Source organism: Eupeodes corollae, chromosome 2, assembly GCF_945859685.1.
Source record: "Eupeodes corollae chromosome 2, idEupCoro1.1, whole genome shotgun sequence".
Taxonomy (NCBI): Eukaryota; Metazoa; Arthropoda; class Insecta; order Diptera; family Syrphidae; genus Eupeodes; species Eupeodes corollae.
Window position 1 is genome coordinate 150,563,800 of NC_079148.1, and position 26,244 is coordinate 150,590,043.

The 26,244-nt window shown below is 36.5% G+C and overlaps 6 protein-coding genes and 1 pseudogene across 8 annotated transcripts; 4 read left to right on the forward strand and 3 right to left on the reverse strand.

Annotated features, from left to right (window-relative positions):
- Nucleotides 1-277: 277 nt before the first annotated feature.
- Nucleotides 278-1,221, reverse strand: LOC129946030 (uncharacterized protein C7orf50 homolog). The gene is made up of 2 exons (XM_056056042.1): nucleotides 1,007-1,221; nucleotides 278-940 (listed from the first exon to the last, which is right to left on the reverse strand). Exons 1-2 carry the CDS (start codon nucleotides 1,122-1,124, stop codon nucleotides 330-332), a joined length of 729 nt encoding a protein of 242 aa, XP_055912017.1. The 5' UTR covers nucleotides 1,125-1,221; the 3' UTR covers nucleotides 278-329.
- A 717-nt stretch (nucleotides 1,222-1,938) lies between these two features.
- On the forward strand, nucleotides 1,939-4,566 carry LOC129946734 (nucleolar MIF4G domain-containing protein 1 homolog). Its single transcript, XM_056057039.1, has 2 exons — nucleotides 1,939-2,830; nucleotides 2,886-4,566. Exons 1-2 carry the CDS (start codon nucleotides 2,065-2,067, stop codon nucleotides 4,550-4,552), a joined length of 2,433 nt encoding a protein of 810 aa, XP_055913014.1. The 5' UTR covers nucleotides 1,939-2,064; the 3' UTR covers nucleotides 4,553-4,566.
- A 15-nt stretch (nucleotides 4,567-4,581) lies between these two features.
- Nucleotides 4,582-5,514, reverse strand: LOC129946735 (thioredoxin, mitochondrial). Its single transcript, XM_056057040.1, has 3 exons — nucleotides 5,387-5,514; nucleotides 5,025-5,288; nucleotides 4,582-4,925 (listed from the first exon to the last, which is right to left on the reverse strand). Exons 2-3 carry the CDS (start codon nucleotides 5,192-5,194, stop codon nucleotides 4,679-4,681), a joined length of 417 nt encoding a protein of 138 aa, XP_055913015.1. The 5' UTR covers nucleotides 5,195-5,288; nucleotides 5,387-5,514; the 3' UTR covers nucleotides 4,582-4,678.
- Nucleotides 5,515-8,618: 3,104 nt separating this feature from the next.
- Nucleotides 8,619-12,349, forward strand: LOC129944537 (E3 ubiquitin-protein ligase MARCHF6). Of its 2 annotated transcripts, none has more exons than XM_056054036.1 (4): nucleotides 8,619-8,823; nucleotides 8,900-10,668; nucleotides 10,734-10,928; nucleotides 10,986-12,349. In XM_056054036.1, the coding sequence occupies exons 2-4, from the start codon at nucleotides 9,196-9,198 to the stop codon at nucleotides 12,285-12,287; spliced, it is 2,970 nt and encodes a 989-aa protein (XP_055910011.1). In that variant the 5' UTR covers nucleotides 8,619-8,823; nucleotides 8,900-9,195; the 3' UTR covers nucleotides 12,288-12,349. The 2 variants fall into 2 exon arrangements, with proteins under 2 accessions (XP_055910011.1, XP_055910010.1); XM_056054035.1 differs by having other exon boundaries at nucleotides 8,619-8,817.
- A 150-nt stretch (nucleotides 12,350-12,499) lies between these two features.
- On the forward strand, nucleotides 12,500-13,700 carry LOC129945294 (40S ribosomal protein S4-like; annotated as a pseudogene).
- Nucleotides 13,701-16,179: 2,479 nt separating this feature from the next.
- On the forward strand, nucleotides 16,180-17,905 carry LOC129945750 (peptidyl-prolyl cis-trans isomerase D). The gene is made up of 6 exons (XM_056055651.1): nucleotides 16,180-16,375; nucleotides 16,450-16,694; nucleotides 16,759-16,947; nucleotides 17,001-17,126; nucleotides 17,182-17,454; nucleotides 17,518-17,905. Exons 1-6 carry the CDS (start codon nucleotides 16,300-16,302, stop codon nucleotides 17,734-17,736), a joined length of 1,128 nt encoding a protein of 375 aa, XP_055911626.1. The 5' UTR covers nucleotides 16,180-16,299; the 3' UTR covers nucleotides 17,737-17,905.
- Nucleotides 17,906-20,824: 2,919 nt separating this feature from the next.
- On the reverse strand, nucleotides 20,825-23,094 carry LOC129947821 (gustatory receptor for sugar taste 64a-like). 2 transcript variants are annotated; one of them, XM_056058535.1, is made up of 9 exons: nucleotides 23,005-23,094; nucleotides 22,740-22,931; nucleotides 22,476-22,673; nucleotides 22,261-22,412; nucleotides 22,062-22,184; nucleotides 21,845-22,002; nucleotides 21,622-21,784; nucleotides 21,464-21,553; nucleotides 20,825-21,386 (listed from the first exon to the last, which is right to left on the reverse strand). In XM_056058535.1, exons 1-9 carry the CDS (start codon nucleotides 23,069-23,071, stop codon nucleotides 21,303-21,305), a joined length of 1,227 nt encoding a protein of 408 aa, XP_055914510.1. In that variant the 5' UTR covers nucleotides 23,072-23,094; the 3' UTR covers nucleotides 20,825-21,302. The 2 variants fall into 2 exon arrangements, with proteins under 2 accessions (XP_055914510.1, XP_055914509.1); XM_056058534.1 differs by having other exon boundaries at nucleotides 22,261-22,415.
- Between the last annotated feature and the right edge of the window lie 3,150 nt (nucleotides 23,095-26,244).

Sequence of the window (26,244 nt, forward strand, 5' to 3'; positions counted from 1 at the left end):
AGTTTTCAATAGGGCCTAATATTTAGTCGAAATGAAATCATTTACAAAAAGCAAAAATCGAGATGCAAAACACGGAATCACTTAACTTCAACTTCGGAACAAAAAGGAACCGAAAAGTCAATTTTAGAAAGTGAAGTAGTCGTTCTGAGGTCAAATAATCTTGGAAATTAAGACTTTCCATTTGCAAAACGAACTGAAATTAAAAAAGTTAAATGTGGAGCCTCCTGTTAATTTTGAAAAACGCAACTAACTGCAGTAGACATAGAAAAAATCTCACTTAAAAAAAACAATGATTTTATTTTCTTTATTTAATTGCACCTAAACTAATTTCAATCAAAAGTCTGCAGCAGCTCCCGCGCTCTTCGGTATTTCTCCGATGAAGTTATCATCGTCGTATCACCATTCTCCGCCGATTCGCATTCCTTGTCGATTTCATCTATAACAGCTTCAGCAGCTTTGGTAATTTCATCCTTGGCAGCTCCTTTCGATCCAGAAAGATATGCCAATGCGATTGGCCAAACTTCAGCACTAATTTTGGTCTCATCAAAGACAGTCTGTTGGATGCCAATTTGTCGGAGTTTCTCAAATTTCCATTCGGCACGATTGTTCTTCCACTTCAGCAGGTATTCCTGATTTCGAGCTATTTCTTTGAGTGGACATTTGTTTTTCTGTTCCTCCAAACGCTGTTGATGCTTGAGTTTCTTCTTCTGGCGGACAGTAAGTATCGCCTTGACATTTTCTGGTTTCTCACTTTCCAAAAGTTCTTCGGCGGTTGGTTCTCGGATTTCTGATTCATCTTCGACTTCATTTGGCTGATCCTGACCGGTGGTGGTGGGTTTCTTTTTCTGTTTTGCAATAAGGTTCACTGCTTTTTTCATGCCATTGGATTTGATTTTGGGTTTCTTAGTGATTTGCTTTTTCGCTGGGATCTTTTCTGAGTCTGAAAAATTCATGAAAACATCGAGGTTAGGTTTTTTCTTTTGGGTAAAATATAAGTTTTGTTTACCTTCAATTGCGGATGATTTGTCATTTTTTGGTTCAACACTTTTTTTAACTTTCTTTTTGAGCTTAGGACTTTTAGCATTCTTTACAGATTCTTCTGATTCCTTACTTATTTTAGGCATAATTGAATTAATTTGTTATTTCGTCGTATCGAAAATTAACTTAAATATCAAAACAAAAAAGGAGAAAGATTGTAAAGAGAGAGAACGAAAACACGTTGACGTTGAAAGATGTCAACTTATGGATCTGTTCGATGCGAAATTGTAAGAGTACTGTTCAACTGCATAAAGGGTTAGGCCCACGCAAGCATTTTTTAAAAAGAATATTTATAAATTTTAAATGGTCCGCTAGTTTTTGGAAAAACTTCGAGGTCCTCAGTTTTTGAGTTCAATTATTTAAGGTATTGCAAAATTATTCCTGATTCGATACTATTCAAAACTTCAAATGATGCTGATTTTTAAGTTTTTAGGACTCATAAGGCAGACAATTTTTGAGCCGATTGACTTGAAAAAAAAAAACCCCAAAAAGATTATCCAGACGTCCATGTGACGTTATGAAACGTCATAATGATGAACTTATAGAAGAGTCCATGTGAACATCTTCCGTCATGTTAATATACAAAATTTGACACAACTTGGGACTAAAACACAATGAATATCTTAGAAGTATAGGAATAAACCTTTTTTTTTCAATAATTGCTTGTTCGAAAAGAAACAAATTTAGGACTTAATTTCATAACTCTAACTTCAATAGATTACGAAATCCATGGATTACAGATGGAGTCTTATTGAAATGTTGGCTTTTTTATTAAAGTAAAAGTGTAAAAACTTCACACCAAATCACACTACTCATTTATTGGGTTCTATAATCGGTATGTACATCTTTGGAAGTGTCGAATCAAACTGAACTTTACCCCGAGCCTCACGAACGCAGCTAGTGAGCACGTGTAATTTGACATTCCGAATACTCCGATTCCACCTTCACCACTCTCTGAGCCGTACAACAAAACCAAAACAAAAAGTTTACTAATTTTCTATTCTTCTAAAGGACGATACTAAAATTATGGCCAAACCAAAGGGAAAAAAGAATAAAAAGACTCATGTCATCGAGAAACCCAAAACAAGAAAAGAACAACGCAAGGAAAAGAAACTCCTCAAGAAGGAAAACAAACGTAATTACTTCTCAAAATCATTCAAAACGAAGATAACTTCTGAGGCAGGTGGTGATAACAGAACTATCGCTCACCGGGGTCTTCCACCACCGCCTAAGAGTGACGACGACGATGAAGATGAAATCCCATCTGACTTCTCAGATGAAGAAGTCGATGCAATTATGAAAGTGCCGAAGAAACCGGAAAAACAGCCGGTCAAAAAGCCAAAAGTTCAAGTTCCAGGACGTCTAGATCCCGATGAAATCCATCGTCGTGAATTGGCCAAACAAAAAGACTTAGAAAGAGCATCGGAGAAGAAACGAATGAAGCAACTGAAAGTTGCCAATGAGGAGGAAGACATAATCATCTCGAGATTGGAGAAGAAACTGAGGATAAAAAAGAGCAAGGACAAGAAACGTCTGGTCCAGAAAATGTTCAATGATGGTTTAGATTATGCTCTGGAATTTTGCCTTGATGACGATGAAAATGATAACAAAAAGTCTAAAAACAAGAAACAAACTTCCCAAGAAGACGAATTTAACTCTGACTTCGAAGAAGGAATGGATGATGATGAAGGGGACGACGAACCAATGACTGATGATGGGTCTTTCGGAGAAGGTGATGATGACGATAGTGATGGGTCTGAGAGTGATGCCAGCGCCGATGAAGCTCCCAAAGGTACATTTTGCACTTTCAAAGACGACATCGTGATTAAATCTCTTTTAAATTTTAGTCAAGGAAGACATCTATGGGCGTAAACGTGACGCCGATGGCAACATCATCTCCGAGTCTACCCCAGCTCCAACTACTGGCAAATATGTCCCACCACATCAACGTGCAGCTGCAGCAGCAGCAGGAGCATCAGAAGGCAACAGCAATCGCAAGGAACAGCTCGACCGTTTGAGTAAGAACTGCAAAGGTTTCCTCAACAGGTTGTCCGAGGTGAATCTTCACAAAATTTCCAACAGTATCGAAAAGCTCTACATGTCTCATTCCCGACATGATATGAATGAAACTCTCTACAATCTCCTTTCCGAAGCTCTTCTAACTAAATCCCTCTGCAAAGAGAGAATGATTCAGGAACACGTCGTGTTATTGGCCTATCTGCATGCCTCCGTAGGCACCGAGATTGGTGCCCATTTTCTCCAAATGTTTGTCGTCAAATTCGATGAACATCTTCGCAACATCACCGCCAACACCGACATCGAAAATAAGCAACTCAACAACTTGGTCCTTATCCTTTCATATCTCTACCTATTTAAGATTTTCGAACACAACCTTCTCCTGGAACTGATAGGAAAGCTGGGAGATAACCTCTGTGAGAAGACAGTCGAATGTTTGTTGTTGATTTTCCAATCGGTGGGATTCAAGCTCCGAAAGGATGATCCATTGGCCTTCAAGAACATGATGAATGGTATTCAAAAGAAAATAGCAGAATCTTCGATGGAAATGAAGGAGAACCTGCGTCTCAAGTTCATGGTGGACATTCTCAATGCCGTGAAGAATAACAACATCAATAAAATCCCTCAATTTGACCCGGAACTTGGAGAGAATCTGCGAAAGAAACTCAAGGCTATGCTGACCAATGACAAATACGTCATCACACTCAACATAACAATCGACGATCTGTTGAGAGCCGACGAAGTGGGAAAATGGTGGATTGTGGGCTCAGCTTGGAGTGGAAACATCAAGGACATCAACGCGGCGAATAAATCTTCTTCATCGCTGCCCAAACAGGAGCGATTCAGTGAGAAGCTTCTGGCCCTTGCGAAACAACAGAAAATGAATACCGACGATAGGAAGAACATCTTCTGCATCGTCATGAGTGCGGAGGACTATGTGGACGCCTTCGAGAAGATTCTGCATCTCGCCTTGAAGGACCAACGTAGCATAGCCTATGTGATCATCCACTGCAGCCTCAACGAGGCGAAGTACAACCCCTACTATGCGCACTTGGCTCAGAAGTTCTGTCAGCACAATAGGAAGTACCAACTGGCCTTCCAATTCGCCTCATGGGACCGGATAAATGACATTGCCCGCCTGAGCAAGCCGCAGATCAAGAATCTGGCTAAGTTCTTGCTGCATTTGATTCAGCAAGGTGGGCTGGCGCTCTCAGTATTGAAGGTGGTTAACTTCGTGGACTTGGATAAGTCAAACTTCATCCTTATGAAGGAGGTAATGGTGGGAATTCTACTCTCGTCTGAAGCCGATTGTCGACAAGTCTTCGAGAAGATCGCAAAGAATGTGAAGCTGAGCGTCTTCAAGAACAGCATACGACTGTTCATGCAGCATTTCCTATTGAAGAACGAAGCTTCCCTGAAACTCGACGAAGAGAAGATGACACAGCTTAAGCGAAGAATAGATTTTATAGATAAACTTTTAGCCTATGTCGATCTTTAGTAAGAACAAATAAAATAAAACTGAAAATCTAAAGTAACTTCCTTATTTAATCAAAGTTTTATGTAAAGCATATTTTTGTGTATCACTTAAAATTTCTTTCTTTGGTGCTATGCACACTTTCGCTCCTTATTTGGAATCTTCTACCGCCTTATCGACCCAATCGCGCAATTTGTCGGTGTCCTGAAGACCCACCAGCTTCTTCAGCACTTTGCCATCTTTGATAACCATCAGGACAGGGACAGAAGCCACCTCGTAGTCGAGAGCCAATTCACTGTGTTCGTCGATATCGACTTTGGCCAGAGCAATGGCTCCTGCTTTCTCACCAATAATAGTCTCAATGCGGGGTGTTAGCATTTTGCAGGGATTACACCATCTGTGGAAAAGTTAGTTGATGATAAAAACAGACGAATCATGCAACATATTTTTACGTAACAATTATAAATTTATTGATCTAGAAGATTGTGGAACTTACGTTGCAAAGAAATCCACAATCACGGGTTGTTTGCTGTTCTTCACTTTATCCTCGAATTCCTGTTGACTTTGGACGTTGAAGATTTCTTTACGAAGACTTGAAGTTGTGATTGAACGAAGGCCGACGCGGACTGCGCTGCCGAGGATTTGTTTTCGAGCCAAGGAAAACATTTTTTATTGCTGTTCTTTTTTAAAGTTGGTTTTTCTTCGAGGAAACTTATTAACAACGCAGTTCTTTTTATTCGACAACTTTTATGGTTTACAGCTGTTAAATAAATTTATTTTAAGAATTTTTTAAAATTTTATTTGGAAAAAATTATGAATTTATTTTGTTTTCTTTCTCCAAAAAAGAAATATATTTACCAATTTAATGTTGACTGCTGAGAATTTATTGGATAGAGAGACGAAATGAACGTGTTTGCAAAATTTTCCATAAAAAATACAAATGTCAAAAAATTCACGTTCAGATGATATTTAAAATGAACGAATTCAGTCGTAATATGTTCTTAGAATAAATATTCATTTACAATGACATGAGATCTATTAAAATAGGGTACTTTTGGTGAAAAGATCAAGTCTAAAGGGTTTTCCAATATAAAGCTTCATTTTGAATATATTGTGGCCTAACCATTTAACAAGTAATAAGTATTCAAATGAAACGCAGAAAAATTACCGGATATAGAGGTGATCACAACTGGACACAGAGGCAGGGCCGGACAAAGCATATGTGCAAGATATGCAAACGCACTGGGCGCACAATTCTGGGGGCGCATTAACAGGAGAAAGAAAATGTAATCTGATCTTGAGCAAACAAATATGTACTAAAACTATTTGCCTTTTTTTTTTGCGCACTAACTAACATCATTTTCATTCAAAATTATACTTTCTTAATTTCCAAATTTTTCACTCTGTTCGTGCAAAAAAAATGAAAAAATCTCAACACAAAAAAGTTCCATGCCACCTCATATGTGCAAGATTTATTTTCAGCAATACTTATTCATATTGGCCCTTACCAATAATAAACCGGTAAACACACGTTTAGGTATCGTTGAGTTAAATTTCAACAGCGAGTTAATTTGCGTGTATACTACTAACCAGAATAAACACATCTTTTACCTAAAATTTTGCAGCAATATTTTGCCAGTCTATAGCTTTGGCGTTTCATGACTTGCCATCATTAAGCTTAGAATCTATAACACGAGCAAGTGGTCTAGCTGCTTCAACCAGTAGCTCCCTAATTGCCATCGTCTAATTGGTCGATCTGCTCCATTTTAAATATTGTTTTTCAGCCATTACTAAAATGATGGATATTTATTAGAACATAATCACAATTACATATTAAAACAAGTATTATTCGACTTACTTTTTTTTTTATAAAATATTGCCACAAACAATCAGCACACAACAATCACAACAAATCTCAACTCTTGTGACGTGAAAAGTATTTGTTGCGTGTGCTGTCAAAATGACAGTGCAAACCATGGAGTTTAATTTAACTGTCGTTCAACAATAAAATTTAATTGGGCGTTAGCCCTTAATATAACTATTAAAATGTTTATTGGTATGGCAAAATATTTAAAACCCAGTTAAATATTTAAGTGAGCTTTAATTTAGTTTATTGGTATGGTAGACCCGAAACAAGGATATAAAGTTGATTTTTTTTCAAAATTCTTAATGGAGCCATTCAATCAATTACAGAAAGGTTTGAACACCTTGATACATATAACATTAATTTTTCGCGTTAATAAGCGAATGTTTAAAAAATAGAAATATACGTGCTTCATGCCTTTATTTGCAGAATGTTATAACATTAGGTATAGGTAGTTTTAAAGATTAATATAGAGAAGACTTGTTTTAAGAGTTTACCGCAATATCCCCACTTGTTAAAAGTCAAAACTCAAGTTTAGATGTGTTAAATTTAATTTTTGCTCTCCAAATCCCTAATACAATCGCGGCCACGGTAGCTTCAGTAGAACGTAGTTTTTCCAAACTTAAAATTATTAAAAATTATCTTTCTTAGGACAACCATGACTCAAAAGAAATTGGTAAGCTTATCTATAATGTTCATTGAAAAGCAATTATTAAATTCTTTAGACTTTGATGATCTCATTTCTGAATTTGCAAAATGTAAGTCCAGAAAAGTAAGTTTCCATGTTTAAACGTTTCCCCCTCTGCTCATTTCATCGCTTCGTTTAAGTTTATGGTTGAGGGTTACTTAGGATACAAAAAACGCACTGAAAGTCTACCTTCTGGCTAATTTGTGGAATGGCCTATGCTTGTGTATCAGTTTTTCCTGGGGCCGGCCCTGCACAGAAGTCTTGTGATTTGACACTTTTAGACTTATCTTTGGAGCCACGTGAGTCACACAAAATTAGTGACGTTATCGAGGACGTGTGGTTTTCAAGAAGAAATGAAACGAATATTATTTAATGTTATAACCAAGAATCTGGCTTTGATATAAAGATAAGGGCTTAGCATTATACATCATTTCGGGCAAGTGGACGGCCACTGTGAATGGCTCGAATGAATTACAGCCGAGATGCCCAATTTTCGACCACTTTTGCAGTGCTTGGTTCTTTTCAGTCATGGTGATTGAGCTTTTGCTTCCAAAAATGAATCAGCTAAAAATAAATGACAAATTAATTTATTGCAAAATAAATTTCGTAAAAATGTATTTACAGAAATGTGTTCATGTCAATTTGCAAATTGTTTCGTGTGATTTAACAACACTCAAATACTTTTTATTCTTATTAAAATTGAAAATTCATTCAAACAGATTATTTGTTCGTATTATTATTTAAGGTCCTTAAGCTAAAAATAAATACCCAATGCTACAATTAAGAAATTGACAGATCTCTTAAAAAACGACATCATCTTACAATTTTGTTCGCCTTTGTCTAACAATGAGCAGATTCAAACAATATAAGAGACTTTATTTGCAGACAACTATATTCTTTTTAAGCAAAATTAAACCAAGATAACTAGTTAATTTTGCAGATATCTTCAATTTCAAACAAATAAGTGTATCAACAACAAAAAATATGTACGTGAGGTCAATTTTAAAGTGTAATGAAAACAACCTTTTTTCTCTTCCAAAATGACAAGGAAGCATTTTACTCTAAACTTAGAATACTTTAAAAGTTTAGGTTTCAGTTAAATAAAAAGACGTAATCAGCTGACATTATCTTGGCTAGCTTTCCAGTCAATTTTCCACTAAGTTTGAGTAAGCTTTAATTGGAAGTCAATTTTTTGGGCAGCTGGCCAATCAGATAATATAATTTTGCCTTACTATCAAGAGCCCACCCAATGAGATATATGCATGAGGTTTTCATATTCATTCGGAAAAAAACTGACATGCAAAGTTTACATTAACTTTATCCGTAAACCGTTATCATATTTATTTTAAATTTGTTTCTACTAAAAAATACTGTTAAATGGAACATAAGCAACATAAGCAACTTTTTTACCATCTAAAAATCCAATAAACGTCACTGAACTCTGTCACCCAATAAAAATCTCTTTTGTCACACAGGTTTTTTCTCCCGAATGTTGCCTCCCCTGGAACCTGATTCCAACAAATGTCGCAAAGAAGGGATAAGAGAAGACAATTAAGAAAGAACAAAAAGAATTAAAAAAAAGAAAAAACTGAAAAAACACAAGTGTTTTTTTCTCTCTTGCAAAATAATTATTTGTATATTTCTTCTCTACGAAAAATCACAATTAATTTTAATTTTAGAAAATCTATCATAATAATCTAGTACTCAAAATCGCACAACATAACTTCGTGTGAAAATGTAAAAGTAAACCTGAATTTTCTAAAACGAAAATAATTTATTTTTTGACACATTCTGACGTGGTTTTTCTTCTTTCCCACAGCAAATCAGCAGCAGCAGCAACACCACCACCACAACCAGCAGCAGCAAAGGAAAATTTATTTTCTTTTCATTTTCACTTTCAATCGGAGTCAAAGTCACAGTAGCAGCTCAACTTAAAACAAAAAAGGAAAACTTTTCATTTAGTTTTTAGTTTTTTTTTTAACACAAAATCGAAAGAACTTATAAAAATCCGCAGTTTTGTTGTTGTGTTTTGAGACTCAAATGAATACCATTGGATAGTGCGCGTATTCGGAAAAGAAAACGCCATCATAATATCATAATCAAGTCGCTGTTGTAATGGACGACCTGTCTCAGGGCGACATTTGTCGCGTTTGCAGATGCGAGGGCCAATCCGATCGTCCGCTCTTCTATCCGTGCATCTGCACTGGGAGCATAAAGTACATCCATCAGGACTGTCTTATGCAATGGATGCGATACTCTAGGAAGGAGTACTGCGAGCTGTGCGGGCATCGATTCTCCTTCACTCCGATATACTCGCCGGACATGCCGCGCGTGCTTCCGCTGCGCGACGTGGCCGGAGGGCTGTTGTCGTCGGTGGGAAAGGCAGCCAAGTATTGGCTGCATTATACACTCGTTGCATTCGCTTGGTTTGGGATCGTCCCGCTGTCGGCGTATCGGACGTATCGCTTCATGTTCAGCGGCTCCAGCTTCGATATGATTCTCTCGCTGCCGTTCGACGTCTTCTCCACGGAGAACATCGCCTCGGACGCTTTTCGCGGCAGTTTTGTGGTAAGTTGCACCTTGCTGTCGTTTGTGGGATTGGTTTGGCTAAGGGAACAGATTCTTCATGGTGGTGGGCCGGATTGGTTAGAGAGGGATGAGGTGGCCCCGATCGCCGGAGGAGGAAATGGTGGCGGTAATGGGGACGGCGTTAATGGTGGAGACGATGCAGCCGGACAGGCGGGAATAGTTCCAGAGCCGATAGCAGCGGCAGTTGTCGACGGACCCATTGAGCTGAACGATAACAACAACAATGAAAATAACAACAATGAGAACGAGGCACCTGTGGATGTGCCGATAGACAATGCAGAGCCACCAGCAGTTGACGCCGAGGCAAACGCAGCCGGAAACCGAGCTCTGAACGAAGATCCAGCTGATATTGCGATTGCCAATGAGGAGGCCAACTGGAATCCCATGGAATGGGACCGTGCCGCTGAAGAACTCACTTGGGAGCGTCTCTTGGGTTTGGATGGAAGCATGGTCTTCTTGGAGCACGTCTTCTGGGTCATCTCGCTCAACACGATCTTCATATTCACCTTTGCCTTCTGTCCGTATTGCATTGGCAACTTCGTCATCAACTGGCTTGGGCTTCTGCGTCCCGATAAGCCACTATTACACTTCCACGGACTGATAACCACCTTGTTCGGGTACTGTAACATCGGACTGACTCTGGTGGTGCTTCATTACTTCGCTAGACTGTTCAAGATGAGCAAGATTCGTTGGCTTCTGGGTTTGTGTTATATCGTGGTGAAAGTATCGTTATTGTCTGTCGTGGAAATCGGAGTTCTTCCTTTGGTTTGTGGCTGGTGGTTGGACATTTGTTCTCTACCGATGTTCGATGCTGCCATCAAGGATCGCCGGACGAGTTTCAGAGCGGCTCCCGGGACGTCACTCTTCATACACTGGATGTTTGGGATGGTTTATGTTTATTACTTCGCTGCTTTTATCTCTCTGTTGAGGGAAGTTCTTCGTCCGGGAGTTTTGTGGTTCTTGAGAAATCTTAATGATCCTGATTTTAGTCCTATTCAGGTTTGTTTTTGTTTTGTTTCTTCCAGAAACAGAAAAGCTTTATGAGGATTCTTGTTATCTTTCAGGAAATGATCCATATATCAATTCTACGTCACGTTCGTCGGTTGATTCTTTCTGTGATTATCTTTGGTTGGGCTGTTCTATTGATGCTCTGGCTGCCAATACAAATTTTGAAGTCCGTTTGGCCAACATTCCTGCCCTATACACTTTCTGGAGATTCCGAAGTGAATGAATTAAGTTTGCAGCTACTTTTATTACAGGTAACCTAAGTCTTATTTTTATAAACGACGCACACAAAATTGCCCACCTTCTTTTAGATTATACTGCCTGGTTTCTTTGAGCAATCTCACACTCGAGTCTGGCTTAAGGGGTTGCTTAGGATTTGGTGCCAAGCTGTTTCGTGGACATTAGGAATCAAGAGTTATCTGCTGGGAAATGATACCACAGAGAATGGAAATGGCGGTCAAGCTGAACCAGAACGCGCTCAGCCCGATCGAAATCAAGGCCTCGCAGCAGCACATCAATTCATCCTGCAGCGTGATGCTCCGGTGGGATTCCAGCCGTACAACAAACCGACATTCTTTCCATTCCGTTTATTTGGCTTGATTGTGTTCATGTGCATCAGCTTGGTGATATCTTCTCTGGTCACACTGACTGTGCCCGTGTGGATTGGACGGCAAGTCATGGCTCTTTGGTCGGTCGGAAATCAATTTGCAAACCATCAGGTTACGACACATCCCGAGGTTCCACCGCGTCCGCATGAGTTGTATACCGCGGCTGTGGGAACTTATCTCTGTTGGATTATTTCGAGAGGAATCGCAATTGCAGTGAATCTCCTGCCGCAAGGAAGAGCTGCGGTAATGGACAAGATAAAGCACTGGCTTCATGTAGGGGCTTCCTATGCTCTGGCTGCTATCATATTCGTCCTGATGCTCGGTGTGATTCCACTGCTCTTTGGATTGTTATTAGAGCTGGTTCTGGTCATCCCGTTGCGAGTGCCAATTGGTCAGACACCCATTCACTTCTTATGGCAAGATTGGGCCTTGGGAGTGCTTTACACAAAAATTGCTTGCGCCCTCACGCTCATGGGTCCAGATTGGCGTCTTAAGAGAGCCATTGAAAGGGCATATCGCGATGGATTGCGAGATATCGACTTGAAGTTCATCATTCGCGAACTGGCAACACCCGTCATCACATGTTTCGGACTGGCTCTGGCCGTTCCCTATGTTATCGCTCACTCGATTGTGCCAATTTTCTACGAGAACATAAACGCAAGGACACTCATTGCCAGGGAAATATATCCATTCTTCTTGTTGGCAGTGATTGTCGTTGCCATAATCTACTTCCAGATAAGACAGTTCAAGAAGCTCTACGTTGCTATCAAGAATGACAAATATTTAGTTGGACAGCGGCTGGTGAATTACGAACATAGAAAGCGCAAACAAGAGACGGCAGATGCTGCGGCCGCAGCAGCAGCAGCAGCGGCAGCCGCTGCATCAGCAGCTGCTAACAATGATGCAGCTCAAGTTGATGGAGCTGCGGTGGATGATGCAGTTGGTCGTGGTGTTAATGGTGATGGAGGCAACGTCGTTCCTCCACTGGTTGGGGAACAGTTATAGATATACAAAATTATGTCTACTAAAATAGTGATTAAATAAGTTTTGTTTTTGTTTTCTTATTATTTTCTAGTTTGATTCTCTTTCTTTCTCTCTCACATTTCTCTTCTTTAAAATCTTTTTTATCATCTTGTTTATTTTAAACCCAAATTTAACGAAGAAAATTCCTTAAGGACTTCGTAAAATTGGCTATTTTTTTGAAATTATAATTTTTGTTAATGAGACATTAGTTACGTTAGTTTCTAACCATAAACTTTCAACATTTAGCTTCTTTTTTGTTTTGCAATGTGAAAGTAATATAAAATATGCAAATGAACAAAAAGAAAACAAATTAAATATAGTTTTATTGATTTATAAAGAAAATAAAAGAAAAGATAAATGATAAATCAAAATATAAATAAATACAAATAAGAAAAGAAAACGAAACAAATGCTAAGCAAACTTAAATTTTACTTTAAAACTAAATTTATGGATTTCTTCATTTTGAATAACAAAAAAATAATAATTAATAAAAGAAAATAAAATAAAAACAAAATTATTATGTTCTATCTACATATAGTATATCATGTAAAAGAAAAAATAAAAAAAACATACAATTTTATTATGTAAGACTTTAGTAACAATAATAAATGTAAATTATTTAAAAGCGTACAAAATTTGGGCATTTTTTTAAGGGACGTTTATTTTTTGTATCAAGGTGTAAGGTAACTAAGGGATTCCCTGCTCTTTATGATCTTCTTAAGAAATTGTCTTAAGTAAGATCTAACTGGGTGCGAAGCAACCAAGATTGTTATGCAGTGTTTTATCAAGGTTGACTCCACTTTCCAAACTGGATTCATGTATGTCATGACCATTGACAAGGCTGGTGAATACTTTCGTAATGTCTGTTATATTAAGGGACGTTTAACCATTCCCCGCATCTCTGCCGAAAAACCTAAGTACAAGTGTGCAAGGTTCGCAGAAACTATTTTGGTTTTTAAGAAATTCCCTTGTTGGTTACACAAGATTGCAGGACCATCCGCTACTCTGATCCATTGATCCACTATCCAAGTCAAAATTTCCAACGGCGAAGTGACTGACTACATTCATTCAATTCAATTCAGGGAACATGTGCTGTGCATGATTACTGGAGGGAGAAATTTGGGTCGTGTCGGCACAGTCAATAATCGTGAAAGACATCCTTGTTCTTTCGATATTGTCCACGTTGAGGACACACAACGTCATGGGTTTGCCATCAGATTAACAAACTTTATCATCAGCATTGAGTTTTCGAACATCCTGCCAAAGGGCTAAGGTGCTAAATTGAGCGCTTATGAGGACCGTGACAATCGATTGGATGGTAGAACTCATGGAAGATTGATTAACGGTTTAGTGGTGGGCATTTGCTTTCTTTTTGAAGAAGCTTACTCGATCTGAGTTCAATGTTAGTAATCTTTGTTTTTCCATTTTTCTTATTGACGAACTTTTCTAGTTGTTTGTCTTCGAATTTTGAAGAAGTGCGTTTAAGGCAAAATTTCAATCACTAAGGTTATATGGCTTAAATTTTCCCCCAAAATGTTAAACATTTTTTAGATCAAAATCCTTATTTTTTAGGGTAATGAATACCTTTTTTTAATGTCCCGACCAAAAGTGCGATTACAAGATTAGAAAGAAGATACCGAATGTCTGCTAATTGTAATGAGTGGGAAATATTGAGCCTTGTAAAGCATTCCAAATTTGTATAGTGCAGCCAAAAATAATTCCTGCACTAAACAATACGTCCGGAAATTAAAGGGATGATCAATTCTCGAAATACGGGTATTACGGTTACAGGAGAATTGCAAATGGCTATGATGCTAGAGCATTGTTTATGGAAATAGCGATAAAATAATGATAGGCATGAGACCTGTATTCAAGAATAGCAAATGTCTCTCATAATTATTAAAGCTCTATTTAAATTTTACTACATTTTCGAATGAATAAAAGGTATGAAAATATAGCTCGGAAGGACTTCTTGCAACGTCGGAAAAACCCTACACGCTTCTGCATTTTTATGTGAACACTTTACAAGAGATGGTTTCGGATTTACCTAATTAGAATCTCATCGAGTACCACCAATGGATAGGGGCATTTGAGAAGCGTTACACTTTTTTTACAGTAGAGACCTTTGGACAATGCTGTCGAGATCAGAATTCAATTAGGTTGCTGCCGTTCATAGTCCACATTCAAATTACAAGGATTAGAATCTAAAATTTGAAAAACTGAGGGTAATGTGATCAGCAAAAATAATTAAGTGGTGTAGAAGTTTCAGAGACAAGATCATTTATATAAAAAAGAAAGAGATAAAACAGAGCCCTGGACATGCCAGTGTTTATTTTTCGGTATAAGGATTTAAACGGCCCGAAAGGTATTTTCTAAAAAAACTAAGAAAAGATTTATCAATACGAAATCCACATATTTTCAATAAGAGATCTTGGTGCCAAACCCTATCAAAATATTATTAAAATATTAAGTGTATGTAATAATCTTACTTTCTCCAAAACGATGTAAAGACTTATTCCACCGTTCGGTGAGATAAACTACGAGATCACCAGTGGGCGTATTGCTACGAAAGGCGGAAGCTATCGTTTTTCATGATCTTTCTAAAGCTGAAAAATGATCAGTGTTATCATGGCCTTGTAAAGGGGAAGGAGGAAAGAGAACTGGTTTTTCCAACGTTGAAGAGCACTTCTGCAGAGTAGTGAGGACACTATCGGGGCCAGCGGATTTGTTGATGTCGAGGTCTATAAGTACTTAAACATTTGTACGTGACGAAAGAAGATTCCCCCCATAGAGTCGTTTACGCTTTAAAGTACAGGAAGACAAATGTCACTTATTGGCAGCTTGGCTTTGTCAATCAAGCATACAAAATGAGTGTCATTGGAATAGAGTGTAGGAACCGACGAAGATGTAGGGTTGCACATATTTTTTTACAATTTTTTTCCTTTAGGACATTTTAGTATTTTTTGCTGTAATTTGAATTTCAGTTCATGTTTACATTTAATGCGTCCAATATGTCCGTTACGGTTCTTTCTAGCTTACATAAATTTATATCGGTTTTCCTGAATGGACTTGGCTTGATAACATCGGAAACTTATATCTTCGATCTTGATAACCTTTTTACATCTCAAATCAAAGTATGAGTTTCCTTTGGGTTCGATAGATTTTACTCTATTTGAAATAAAATGTCTCTTTCCAAAAAGAATTAAGCTTTTAATCATACATGCGCTGGGGTCTACGTCACTATCTAGGAAACCTAGTGGCCAGTTAAAGTTCCCAAAGAAGTCGTTAAGACCGTCCTAGTTGGCTTTCTCGTTGTAGTTCCGTCTTTAGCTGTTTTTTTGACATGATAGCCTTATGTGCCTAGAAGCTATAATTTGCTAGTCGCATATTTATCAAGATCAGAGGTAAGAATAACAAGTCTGAGGTGTTGGTGGATTGATCTGTAAGATCAGGAATTCGAGTTGCTCGTGAACAAGCTGACTCAGATTGTATAAATCAGCAAAAATCTCTACACACCTTCCTTGGGCTGTTCTCTAACCAAAATAGCGCAGCCACGAAGAAATGTGTACATTCAAATCGCTTGTAACAACGATATCACTATACGGAAAATGGAATAGGATATAAAAGTTACATCAACAGGTGGCACAGGAAGAGATTGAAACTTAATCAAGGGAATAGATCCCTGGAACAGAAATTTAAAAAAATCGTTTTATTTAACGCCAAACAACTCCAAGAAATTTAAAGTTTAAATAACCTAGAACACCCACAATCGTGAATGGCCCCCTCAATATTTAACCCTGAATGCATTCATAATTAAAGAACATTTAAATTATACCGAACCCCATCTGACTTCAGGTTGATGGTTTTAATTTTTGCAGATTTGACATTTCTCTTGATTTTTAATTACAAAAGTTTGCACTTATTTCAAACTCAATTTATTTTTATTGTTTTTCTCATTTAATTCAAAAAAAAGAAAACTTTTTCACTTTGAAGAATGTCGGAACTAGCTTATCCAGCTTGTCCTGACAATTCCATTGTCTATTTTGACATAAATATTGGCCAAGAATTTGGTTTGTTTTGATGTCATGCTTTGAATCTTCTCGAGCAGTTTATTGGGAATTCCTTTCTAATATCTTAATTTCAGCCGGTCGCATGATCATTGAACTGAGGAAGGATGTTGTGCCAATGACTGCTGAGAACTTTCGATGCCTTTGTACCGGCGAACAAGGAATCGGTCGCATGGGAAAGCCATTGCACTATAAGGGCATCAAATTTCACAAAGTAACTCGAGTGTATGTGGCACAAGGCGGCGATGTCGTGAACAACGATGGTTCGAGTGGTGACAGTATTTATGGACCCATGTTCGAGGATGAGAACTATATCCTTAAGGTAAGAATCTAATTGTCTTATGAATATTTTTTTTTTTTTTTGATGTATGGGATCCCATCATTAGCATGACGAAGGTGTTGTTAGTATGGCAAACTATGGTCAACGGAATTCGAATAACTCCCAGTTTATCATAACATCTGTGGTATGCGATGTCTTGAATGGGACAAATGTTGTGGTGGGCAAAGTGCTGCGGGGCTTGGGTATAATTGGAGACATGGAACAGAACACCTCGGATGAGGGTCAACCGGCGGAGGTAAGCTATTGGTTTCTCTCTAAATAGATACATGGCACTGGCTCTTCAATTAGGAAATATACATTGCCAATTGTGGCGAGATACCGGCTGGTGAAGATTGGGGATACAAGGACAAAGATGGAGCCGATATTTGGCCACCCTATCCACAGGATTGGGAAGAGAAATATAATCAACATAAGGTGAGTTTTTGTATTCTTAAATATCGAAACAAAGATACTCAAAAGTTTATCATAGCCTCAAGAGATTGTAAGCATGCTGACAGTTATCCGCAATGCAGGCAATGAATTCTTTGCCAGCGAACAGTACTACGAAGCCCGAAGGAAGTACCGTAAAGCCACGCGATATTACAACTTCTTCCGGAAGAAGTTCGAATGGAAAGAAGAAGGATACGAAAACGCAGAAGATCTTACTTCATTAGATCAATTCAATGTCTTAAATTGCGTCAACATGGCGGCAGTGGAAATGAAAATCGGGCAGTATTCAAATGCTAAGCATTATTCTACAGAGGTGATGCGATATTTTCGTTTACTCATTTTAAGTGAGACTATGTTTTAAGCTATTTACTTCCAGGCAATTCGATTCGATCCAACGAACAGCAAAGCCTATTTCCGGCGGGGCCAAGCAAATATTTCCCTACAAAATTACGAGGAAGCAATTGTCGACCTGACAAAAACCAAATCACTCGTTCCTGATAATAAAAGGGTTCTGAACGAACTGAATCGTGCCAAAAAGCTACAAGCTGAATTTGATCGAACCCAAAAGCAGGCTTTAAGGAATCTCTTTAAATAAATACAAATTTACAAAATTATTTTATACCTCAGCATTTCAGAGGTTATCCCAAAAAAAAAGTATACGTAATATTTAATGTTGAATGTTGTGTATATGAAAATGTTATAAACAAAAACAAGTTAAGTTAAAAATTCTATTATTTTCCACTTTTAATAAAACTATTTTTTTTTAACAATAAAATAAACTGACCATTCTTTTTAACTTTTAAAAATGTATTATGATTCTTACAAAACACCAACACTTCTCAATTCTTTTTCATAGTCTTAAAAGTATTAAGTTTGAAGATTATTAAAAGAAATCATTCTGAGGTAAACAAACTATATTCTAAGAAGTTGCTAAAGACTTTGGGACTGCATAGGGACCTTCCAATGCAGTTCTACAAAATAATGAAATCCTTTGTTGCACATCGTTTCTTTGTAGGAGTTTACGTACCAAAATAACTCCAAGCGGTGCGGCGTACTACAAGGAATTGTCTTAGGGCCAACCTTTTATATTTTATATGCGAGGTATATTCCAGTGGATATCAACGCTATAATTTGCACCTTTGCTGTTGATGCGGCTATAATGGTGACTTACAACTCACAACCATTCCTATGTACGAGTAATGTTTTCATAGATGGAAGGGACCTACAGTTTTAAGAAAATTTCAAACGAATAATTTGAGAAAGCACTTTTCATGAAAGAAGGATCAATTTTCAATTCCATCAAAGTGGCGGAGTTCCTGCGATAAAAACTTTAGATGGCGCAAGCAGGGATTGAACCCAAGACCTCTGGCATGACATCCGCTACGAAACTTACATACTTAAGGTGGCGCTACAGTCCGGGGCGGACCTGGGCCTCAACCAAAATGCGTCTCTAGCCAGCTCGGTCCCTAGCTAGCTGTCTCCAGTTTCGCACACCAAGTTGGTCGAGGTCTTCACCCACCTGCGTGCGCCACCTGAGTCGCGGTCTTCCTCTACTGCACCGTCCCTCGGGATTGGATTCGAAGACCTTCCGGGCTGGAGCGTTCATGTCCATTCGCTCTACATGACCTAGCCATCTATGCCGTTGGACTTTAATTCTGCTTACTAGGTCAATGTCGCTGTACAGCCCGTACAGTTCGTCCTTAAATCTTGTCCTCCATTCTCCATCTATGCATACGGGACAAAAAATCACCCGAAGAATTTTTCTCTCGGCACATCCTAACCCGCTCTCATCTTTCTTTGACAGTGTCCAGGCCTCAGCGCCATAAATGAGAACCGGGATGATGAGTGTCTTATAGATGGTGATTTTAGATACGCGGCTTTAAAATCGATAAAGAGATGGTGGGTATCGATTTGAAGCTCCTGGGTTTTTTCCTAGATCTGCCGTAGTGTGAATATTTGGTCGATAGTGGACTTTCCAGGTCTGAAGCCACACTGATAAGGACTTATCAGGTTGTTGACGAACGGCTTCAGACGTACACATAATACGGCAGAAAGGATCTTATATAAAATGTTAAGGAGACTGAGGCCTCTGTAGTTGGCGCAATTTAAAGGTTCTCCTTTTTTATGTATCGGGCAAACTATGCTGAGATTCCACTCATCGGTCATGCTTTCTTCCCAACATATTTTGAAGATGATTTGGTGCATTGTCCCTACCAAGTCATCACCTGCTGCTTTAAATAGTTCGGCAGCGATGCCGTCAGCTCCAGCAGCTTTGTTTGACTTATGAGAGTCCATATTCTCAAAATAGACTGCGGTTCTACTACGATGTTCCCCTGATCGTCCTTATAGGCTTCGGTTCGTGGCTGGTACCCTTAGGAGGTTTTTTTTTACCTTTTACGCACCTTATTCCTGTTGTGACATCCCTCTATCTCCTCGATCGTGCGCTTCTCTTTTTTTCGTCTAAGAAAGCTGCACAAAAATTGCAAATGCATTCCGAGATCAACAAAAAGCAAGCCTCATGAAGATGGTTTACAAGCTATGCAAAAACCTCTCTTAAAGTGAATATTAACTAACACAAAATATAATGTGTAGGCCTTTGATCTTTTCAGAAGGGCCTGCAGCTCCCATATTCAAAGAACGAACCAAAAACATAAGATAATCTTCGTCGGTCCCTTTTGTTGGTTTATGTTGCAGTCCTTTAGTCAGCTTAGGAGTTATTGCACAAAACCTCATTTTAAAATTAAACGTCTATTTTATGAACAAAGCTATTTTTGAGAATAGTCTATTTTTTAACACGGCTTATTTTTAAATCCATGGCCTGATTATGAGGTTCACGGCGGATCATTTTCAATTCAGCTCGCGTCGTATTTTCTTATTAACGAATTCGCGGCGAGGCGAAAATAGTTCTTCCTATATTCCAGTGATTTGACACTTTTGGTTTGACTTTTTCTAAAGCTATCGGATTTCAACTCGCCAACAAACATTATCGCATTTCAAATTCGCCTTCGAATTCGTTAAAAGCAAAAGCATTAATTGAAAAATGACAAATTTCAATTTTAAAGACCCAGGTTATTTGTTAACCTTGGGTAATTTATACAACAACTTATTCCTCATATATGGAAAGATTCATTTACATTTCCCATTCATAAACAAGGCAATAAAACTGAAATTAACAATTATAGACCTATTGCTAAACTTTCATGCATTCCAAAATTTTTTGAAAGCCTAGTTTATGATTCCGTTTATTTCCATTGCAAGCCATCTTGTGGTTTCCGGCTAAGTGTTTGAGATCTCTACAGCTCTAAACTAGTCTTGACGATTTTTCCCCAATCTTCTTCTCCACGTGCTTCTCAGTCTACCGAACAACTTAGTTTTTCCCGCAATTTTACTTTAGAGCATATATTGGTCAAATACCGATCTTCTTTGAATACTGTCCCAAAACTTCTTTAAAATAAAACACAAAATTAAGAGGATCAAAATGTAATTGTTATGACTTTTAAAATCTAATCTAAATTTAATGACTTAAAATTTAATTTTTAAAGATTATGTATGTTTTTATACAACGAGTTCAAAAATATTCCATCATTAGGCAGGTTCAGCTTACATAAGGAGCTTAAAATTAAGGCAAGTTTCTAGCATCTGATTAGCCAGCTGCCAAAAAATTACCTTCCAATTAAGCAACATTATTGGGAAGTTGACTGGAAAGTTAGTCAAGAAAAATCTAACTAACTATCAAGTCAAGTCAACTGATGTCAAAATGACAATTGATCATGTTTTTTAATTTAACTAAAAGCTGAAGTTTATTACTCAATGATATATTTATTTTCTGCACAACTTCATTTTTAATGCTTTCTGTAAAAAAGTTCGAAAAAGTTTGAAAAAGAAATAAGTAATATTTCTTTAAAATACAAAATACAATTCGTGATGCACTTGTAGCTTGCCTGAGGAGTGTTTTGTAGAAAATAATGATTTTTTAGTTTTTGTACTATGAACTTGAAGGAAAGGGTTTTTAAGGTAAAGTTCTGAATTTTAAATTCAATTCACTTGAAAAACTAACTAGTTGCCATGGTCAAAATGTGCGTTCAAAGAATGAAGTTAATTAAGTCCCTTATGTTTACTGAACCTGCCCATTATGGCATTATCTAGTCTCGTGAAGAGAATTCAAGGACACAAAGGTCCCAAATTATTGACAGGAGTGACAAACTGCATCATAACAAGTTCAAAGGTTACAATTGCTCCAGCCATCTGAAAATAAAAACATACATACATAAATTGTTATTTGAACAGTTAAACATTTAAAATAAAAAGTAGAGAAAACTTACCGTTAAAATAATCCTACGAGTAAAACTAAAAAATCCCATTGCTGTCAATGCAATTGTTGAAGAATTAATTTGAAACAACAATCGACTACTCTATAAAATTAAATAAGAAAAAAATAAGATATAAAACTGATTTCGGAGTCCGAGTTTGAATTTCAAACCTCCTCATTCCAATACTCCTGTGGGATGTTATGTAGCAGAACTATTGGACCTCGAGCACTATCGTTAATACCAGCCGCCGAAAAGAACATAAAAAAAGTTCTTGTGATTAAGTACATCATTGACAACCAGTAATACACATAATCCGTATAGTATCTTAAAACACTGTAATTTAAAAATATTTCAATTCTTCAAAAAACGGTCTTAGATTTTTCTAAAACTTACTTAGAAGCATGCAAAAGTTGTTTGCATACGAAAAATAAATTATTAGCCGCCGATAAAAATACAATCAATCCCATATGATTGTCAACATACTCCAATATCTCACAAATTGTAATATAATCCAATCGAAATCTCAACATTGTTTTTGAATCAGGAATATTCTAAATTAGTGGATGGGTTTTTTAATGAAATTCTTGGGTAAATTTTTTGAATAAATTACGTGTTTCAAATGGTTTTCCAAGGCCACAGTTAGTTGATCAAAGCGTGTTGAGATTCCAATACTTATGACTATGATGAATAAATCCAAGAAGTTCCATGCTGCCGTTGCAAACCAACTCACAAACTATATTTTTCAAAAAATGTGTTTATGTGTTTAAAAAAATGTAAACTTCTTTATACACGAGCTGTTTGAAAATTACCTGAGATAGGATCATTGAAATAATTCCTGGTATATAATTATTGACATATTCAAATCGTCTAACTAAAAAACTTTGGAATCCTCTGGTAACATTACACTCTCCGATAACTTTTGTATAAAGATAGATATCGGATAGTTGATACAAACCGTGTTCTGCTAAAAGTTAAAGTTCAAACCATTCATCTTCAAGAAATACGGATATGCAAGATTTATTACCAGTAGCTAAAAAAGCTATCAAAATAGCAACTGTTATTAATTTCTTTTTAAGTTTTCTCGAGTTCTCTGTTAAGTACGGAGGTCTTAGGAAGCGTTGTTCCTTCTCAGTCCACCAGTTGGCTATTTCCACCCAACGCATGGACAATCTCATAAAGACTCCATAAATAAGAACTCCCATTCCAAAGAAAACCGTGGTGGCTGGAAAAACAATGGAAACTTTTTTTTATGTCCGTACTTTTTTTGACTTATGTATCTTTCACTTACAAATTATGTCAGCATTGATTTTAAAATTACGTGTATAAAGAATGTGTGATAGAATTACGACGAGATCCCAAAATATAAACACTACACAAACCACAGATGCATATGAAAACCAAGTGAAATAAAAATTCGTTGACGGTCTTGGTCGAATACGTTTCAGTGGAAAGATTCCCAAAACTTGTGAAGCAAACAGAACTGTGAAGTACAAACGGAAAAAATACTTTAAATTCTTGGAGTCCTTCCAGTTTATAGTTTTTATGCAAAATACTTGGACAAATAGCTTCTAAAAATGATCCCGTGTAAATAATTCCGTGATAATGTTTTTTACGTTCCATTCTGTCAAAAATCTATTGAAGTTCTAATTATTTGATTTAACTAATGCTTCCAGTTAACCTAAAGTAGTTTTGTATTCTTATATATTTGTATGGTGAATTAAAATATGAAAATCGATTTCATTTTCGCTTGTATATAATTATTAACATGTCCTGGGCAATTGACTTATAAAGGATATAAGCAAAGTATTGTTTTCCACGATAGATTTAATTAGGTGTCTGATGTTTGATGTACTATTTGTCTACATTCCACTTCAAAGCTTGACTATTCAATTATTTTGTGTATGTCGGTGGCTAATGTTTGGTTGTTTGAAGTAAATTAATTAATAAGTCGGTTAAACTGAATTTAATGAATAACATGCAATTGCAGAGGGTGTTTTAATTGTTGTTTTCAATATGGAGGAAAAGAGGAAAGAAAATGAAGCAAGTGATAGACACCTTCGTTCTGGTGTCATAAATATGGGACGATTTGGTTTAGCTCCCATAATACATTGTTGAACTAAAAAAAACTGAGGTGTGTTGCGGAAACCTATCAGTTAAAAAAACACCCTTTGTTAACATTGTGTAGAGAAAGTACAATGCATTTAATTGGGTTAGGGATTAAGGAAATATGAAAAACGCAAGCTAAAGTTCATTGTCTCTGTTTATATCTAATTGAAATACAAAAAGTAGGATACATTTTAATTTGTATCAATCGCTTTTAGAATTTGTTTTGTTTTTTTTTCCAATATACATATGTATAGACAGATTTAATTAGTAAGTTTTAATTGTTTATGGTTTGACAGTTTGAATGTCAAATTGTGTTGACATTTCTATTCAGTAAGGTTTGGCAATTATTTATGAAGACCAGAACTATACTTCCGAGTTGTGTAAGTATTCTTTCAATTTCATAGAGAATTTTGACAATTTTACCACCGTTTAGTGTTGATGCTCATTTCTGTATCGCTGTTTGACTGTTTAGTGCAGTTTACACCTTGGTGACATCATCGATTATTATTCTTTCTGTTAACGGTAAGTGATGAAAACTATCGATTGATTTTTATTTAAAAAATTAATCTGTTAAACATCAACGGCTTTTGATTCCAACAAGATGGCACAACTTGTAATATAACTCACTAAACCATAACTTTATTTCAAAATAAATTTGGTGACAACTATATTTCTAGAAGTGGTTATGTTACTTGTCTATTCTCTTTTGTGCGAATAAATGCCTGGTTTGTACCAAAAAATTAGAAGCCAATATTCAAGTTAACATTGACGGCATTCAGTGACATTTATTGAAAAACGTTGGGATAAATTCGACGCTGACTGAATGAATATGTAACTCAAAGGCACGATACACATACCATGGAAGTCATATCCAAAAATGATAACATAAGGGACTTCATTTGCAGTCAAAGCCCATTACGATTTGTATTTTGTATTTAAAAGAAATATTAGTTATTTGTTTTCAAAATTGACAAGGAACCCTTTTACAGAAAGCATTAAATAAAGTTGTGCAGAAAATAAATTTAAAATAGAGCAATAAAGTTCAGCTTTCAGTTGAATGAAAAAACATAATCAACTGTCATTTTGATAGACGTAGACTTGACTTAATAGTTAGGGTGATTTTTTTTTGGCTAACTTTCCAGTCAATTTTCCATTAAAGTTGTCTTAATTGGAAGGGAATTTTTAGGCAGCTGGCCAATCAGATACTAGAAACTTGCCTAACTTTTAACATACATAAGGGAGTATGTTGTATGAACCTGCCCAATAACGTTATCTATACATCGGAATTTTTTAAATTTGCAGATACAAAATTTTGAAAGAAAAATCTGTTTCATTAGATGTCATATTGTATCAGCTTTTGGATATACCTTGTCAAAAAGAAAGAAAATATAAAAATATAAAGTTAAACAAATTCGTACCTTAACTGGCATTCTTTCGATAAAGTACGTAGTATCAGCTAAACAAATCTTTGAATCTTTTAAAAATCTTTTGCGGGTTTCATATTAAGGCTTATTGCTTTTGTACGTTTTATAATGATAAAAACCCAATGAGTTTTAACAAATTATAGAAGTGCGTAGGATTTTTGCAACTTATTGATTTTTGGAAAAATAGCGTACTAAACTAGAAAGTCAAAAACTTGCCAAACCAATAGATATCCTTTAATAACATATGATCTATGCTATATATTGAGATAAATGGGTTTGAAGTTTTGAGCAATAGAAAATCATAAGTGATTGGTAATAGTTCTAATACTTAAATTTAAAAACCGAGTATTTAAAGATTTTTACCGTCCACAATATTTTGGTACAACATATGTGTGGCACTAAGTGGTCATTTAAATATTTAAAAAATCGATTTTTCGAAAATTCTAGAGATACGAAGCATGAAAAAACTACGAGGATGGCACAGAAAAGAAGGAGACTTTTTACAAAAGGTTTAAAAACCTTATTTTTTTTTGTTTGGTTTGTCCTACTACATTTTTACTTCCTATAAAATACTATAACATTTTGACGATGCTATAATAAAGATATGAACATGTTCGTCTGCACTAAAATCTTGACTTCTGCATTTCTCGAATTTCATATAATGCAAAAATGACATTCTTCTGTTTGCTCTCTACCTGACAAATATTAATTTTATTTGTAGCATCCTATTTTTGCAAAAATCAAAGCAGGTACATAAATATCAACCAATATAGTTAAAACACAACCATGCCTCAAGTCGGTCGGGTTTTTGACAGGGATTTTTAACGACTTAACCATAATTTACGATATAATGTGTCATAGAGCGTGACCTAAGAGATTCATTTATTTTATTTTGTTAAAAAATTAAGCAACAGAATGGATGACATTGCTGCTATGCACAAACACTGAAATAAACAAAACAAAATTTCAATGACAATACAATTTTCAGCTGTCAAAGAGCTACAAAATAGAAAATAGATCCATTCGGGCGTTAAGATTGAGCTTAAAATATTTACGATTCAGATTGCCTCATAAGAGTCTATTGTTTCCATTCAACATGTCAAAGACGGCACGACCGAATTCGTGAATGTGATTTAGCTATTAGCAATCATAGAGCTCAGAGCTTAATAAGATACAAGAGTTTTGTTTTTGCATAATTCATTTGACCAACAATAAGTACAAACAATGGTAATTGTAACATGTACATATATGCTTAAACGCCAC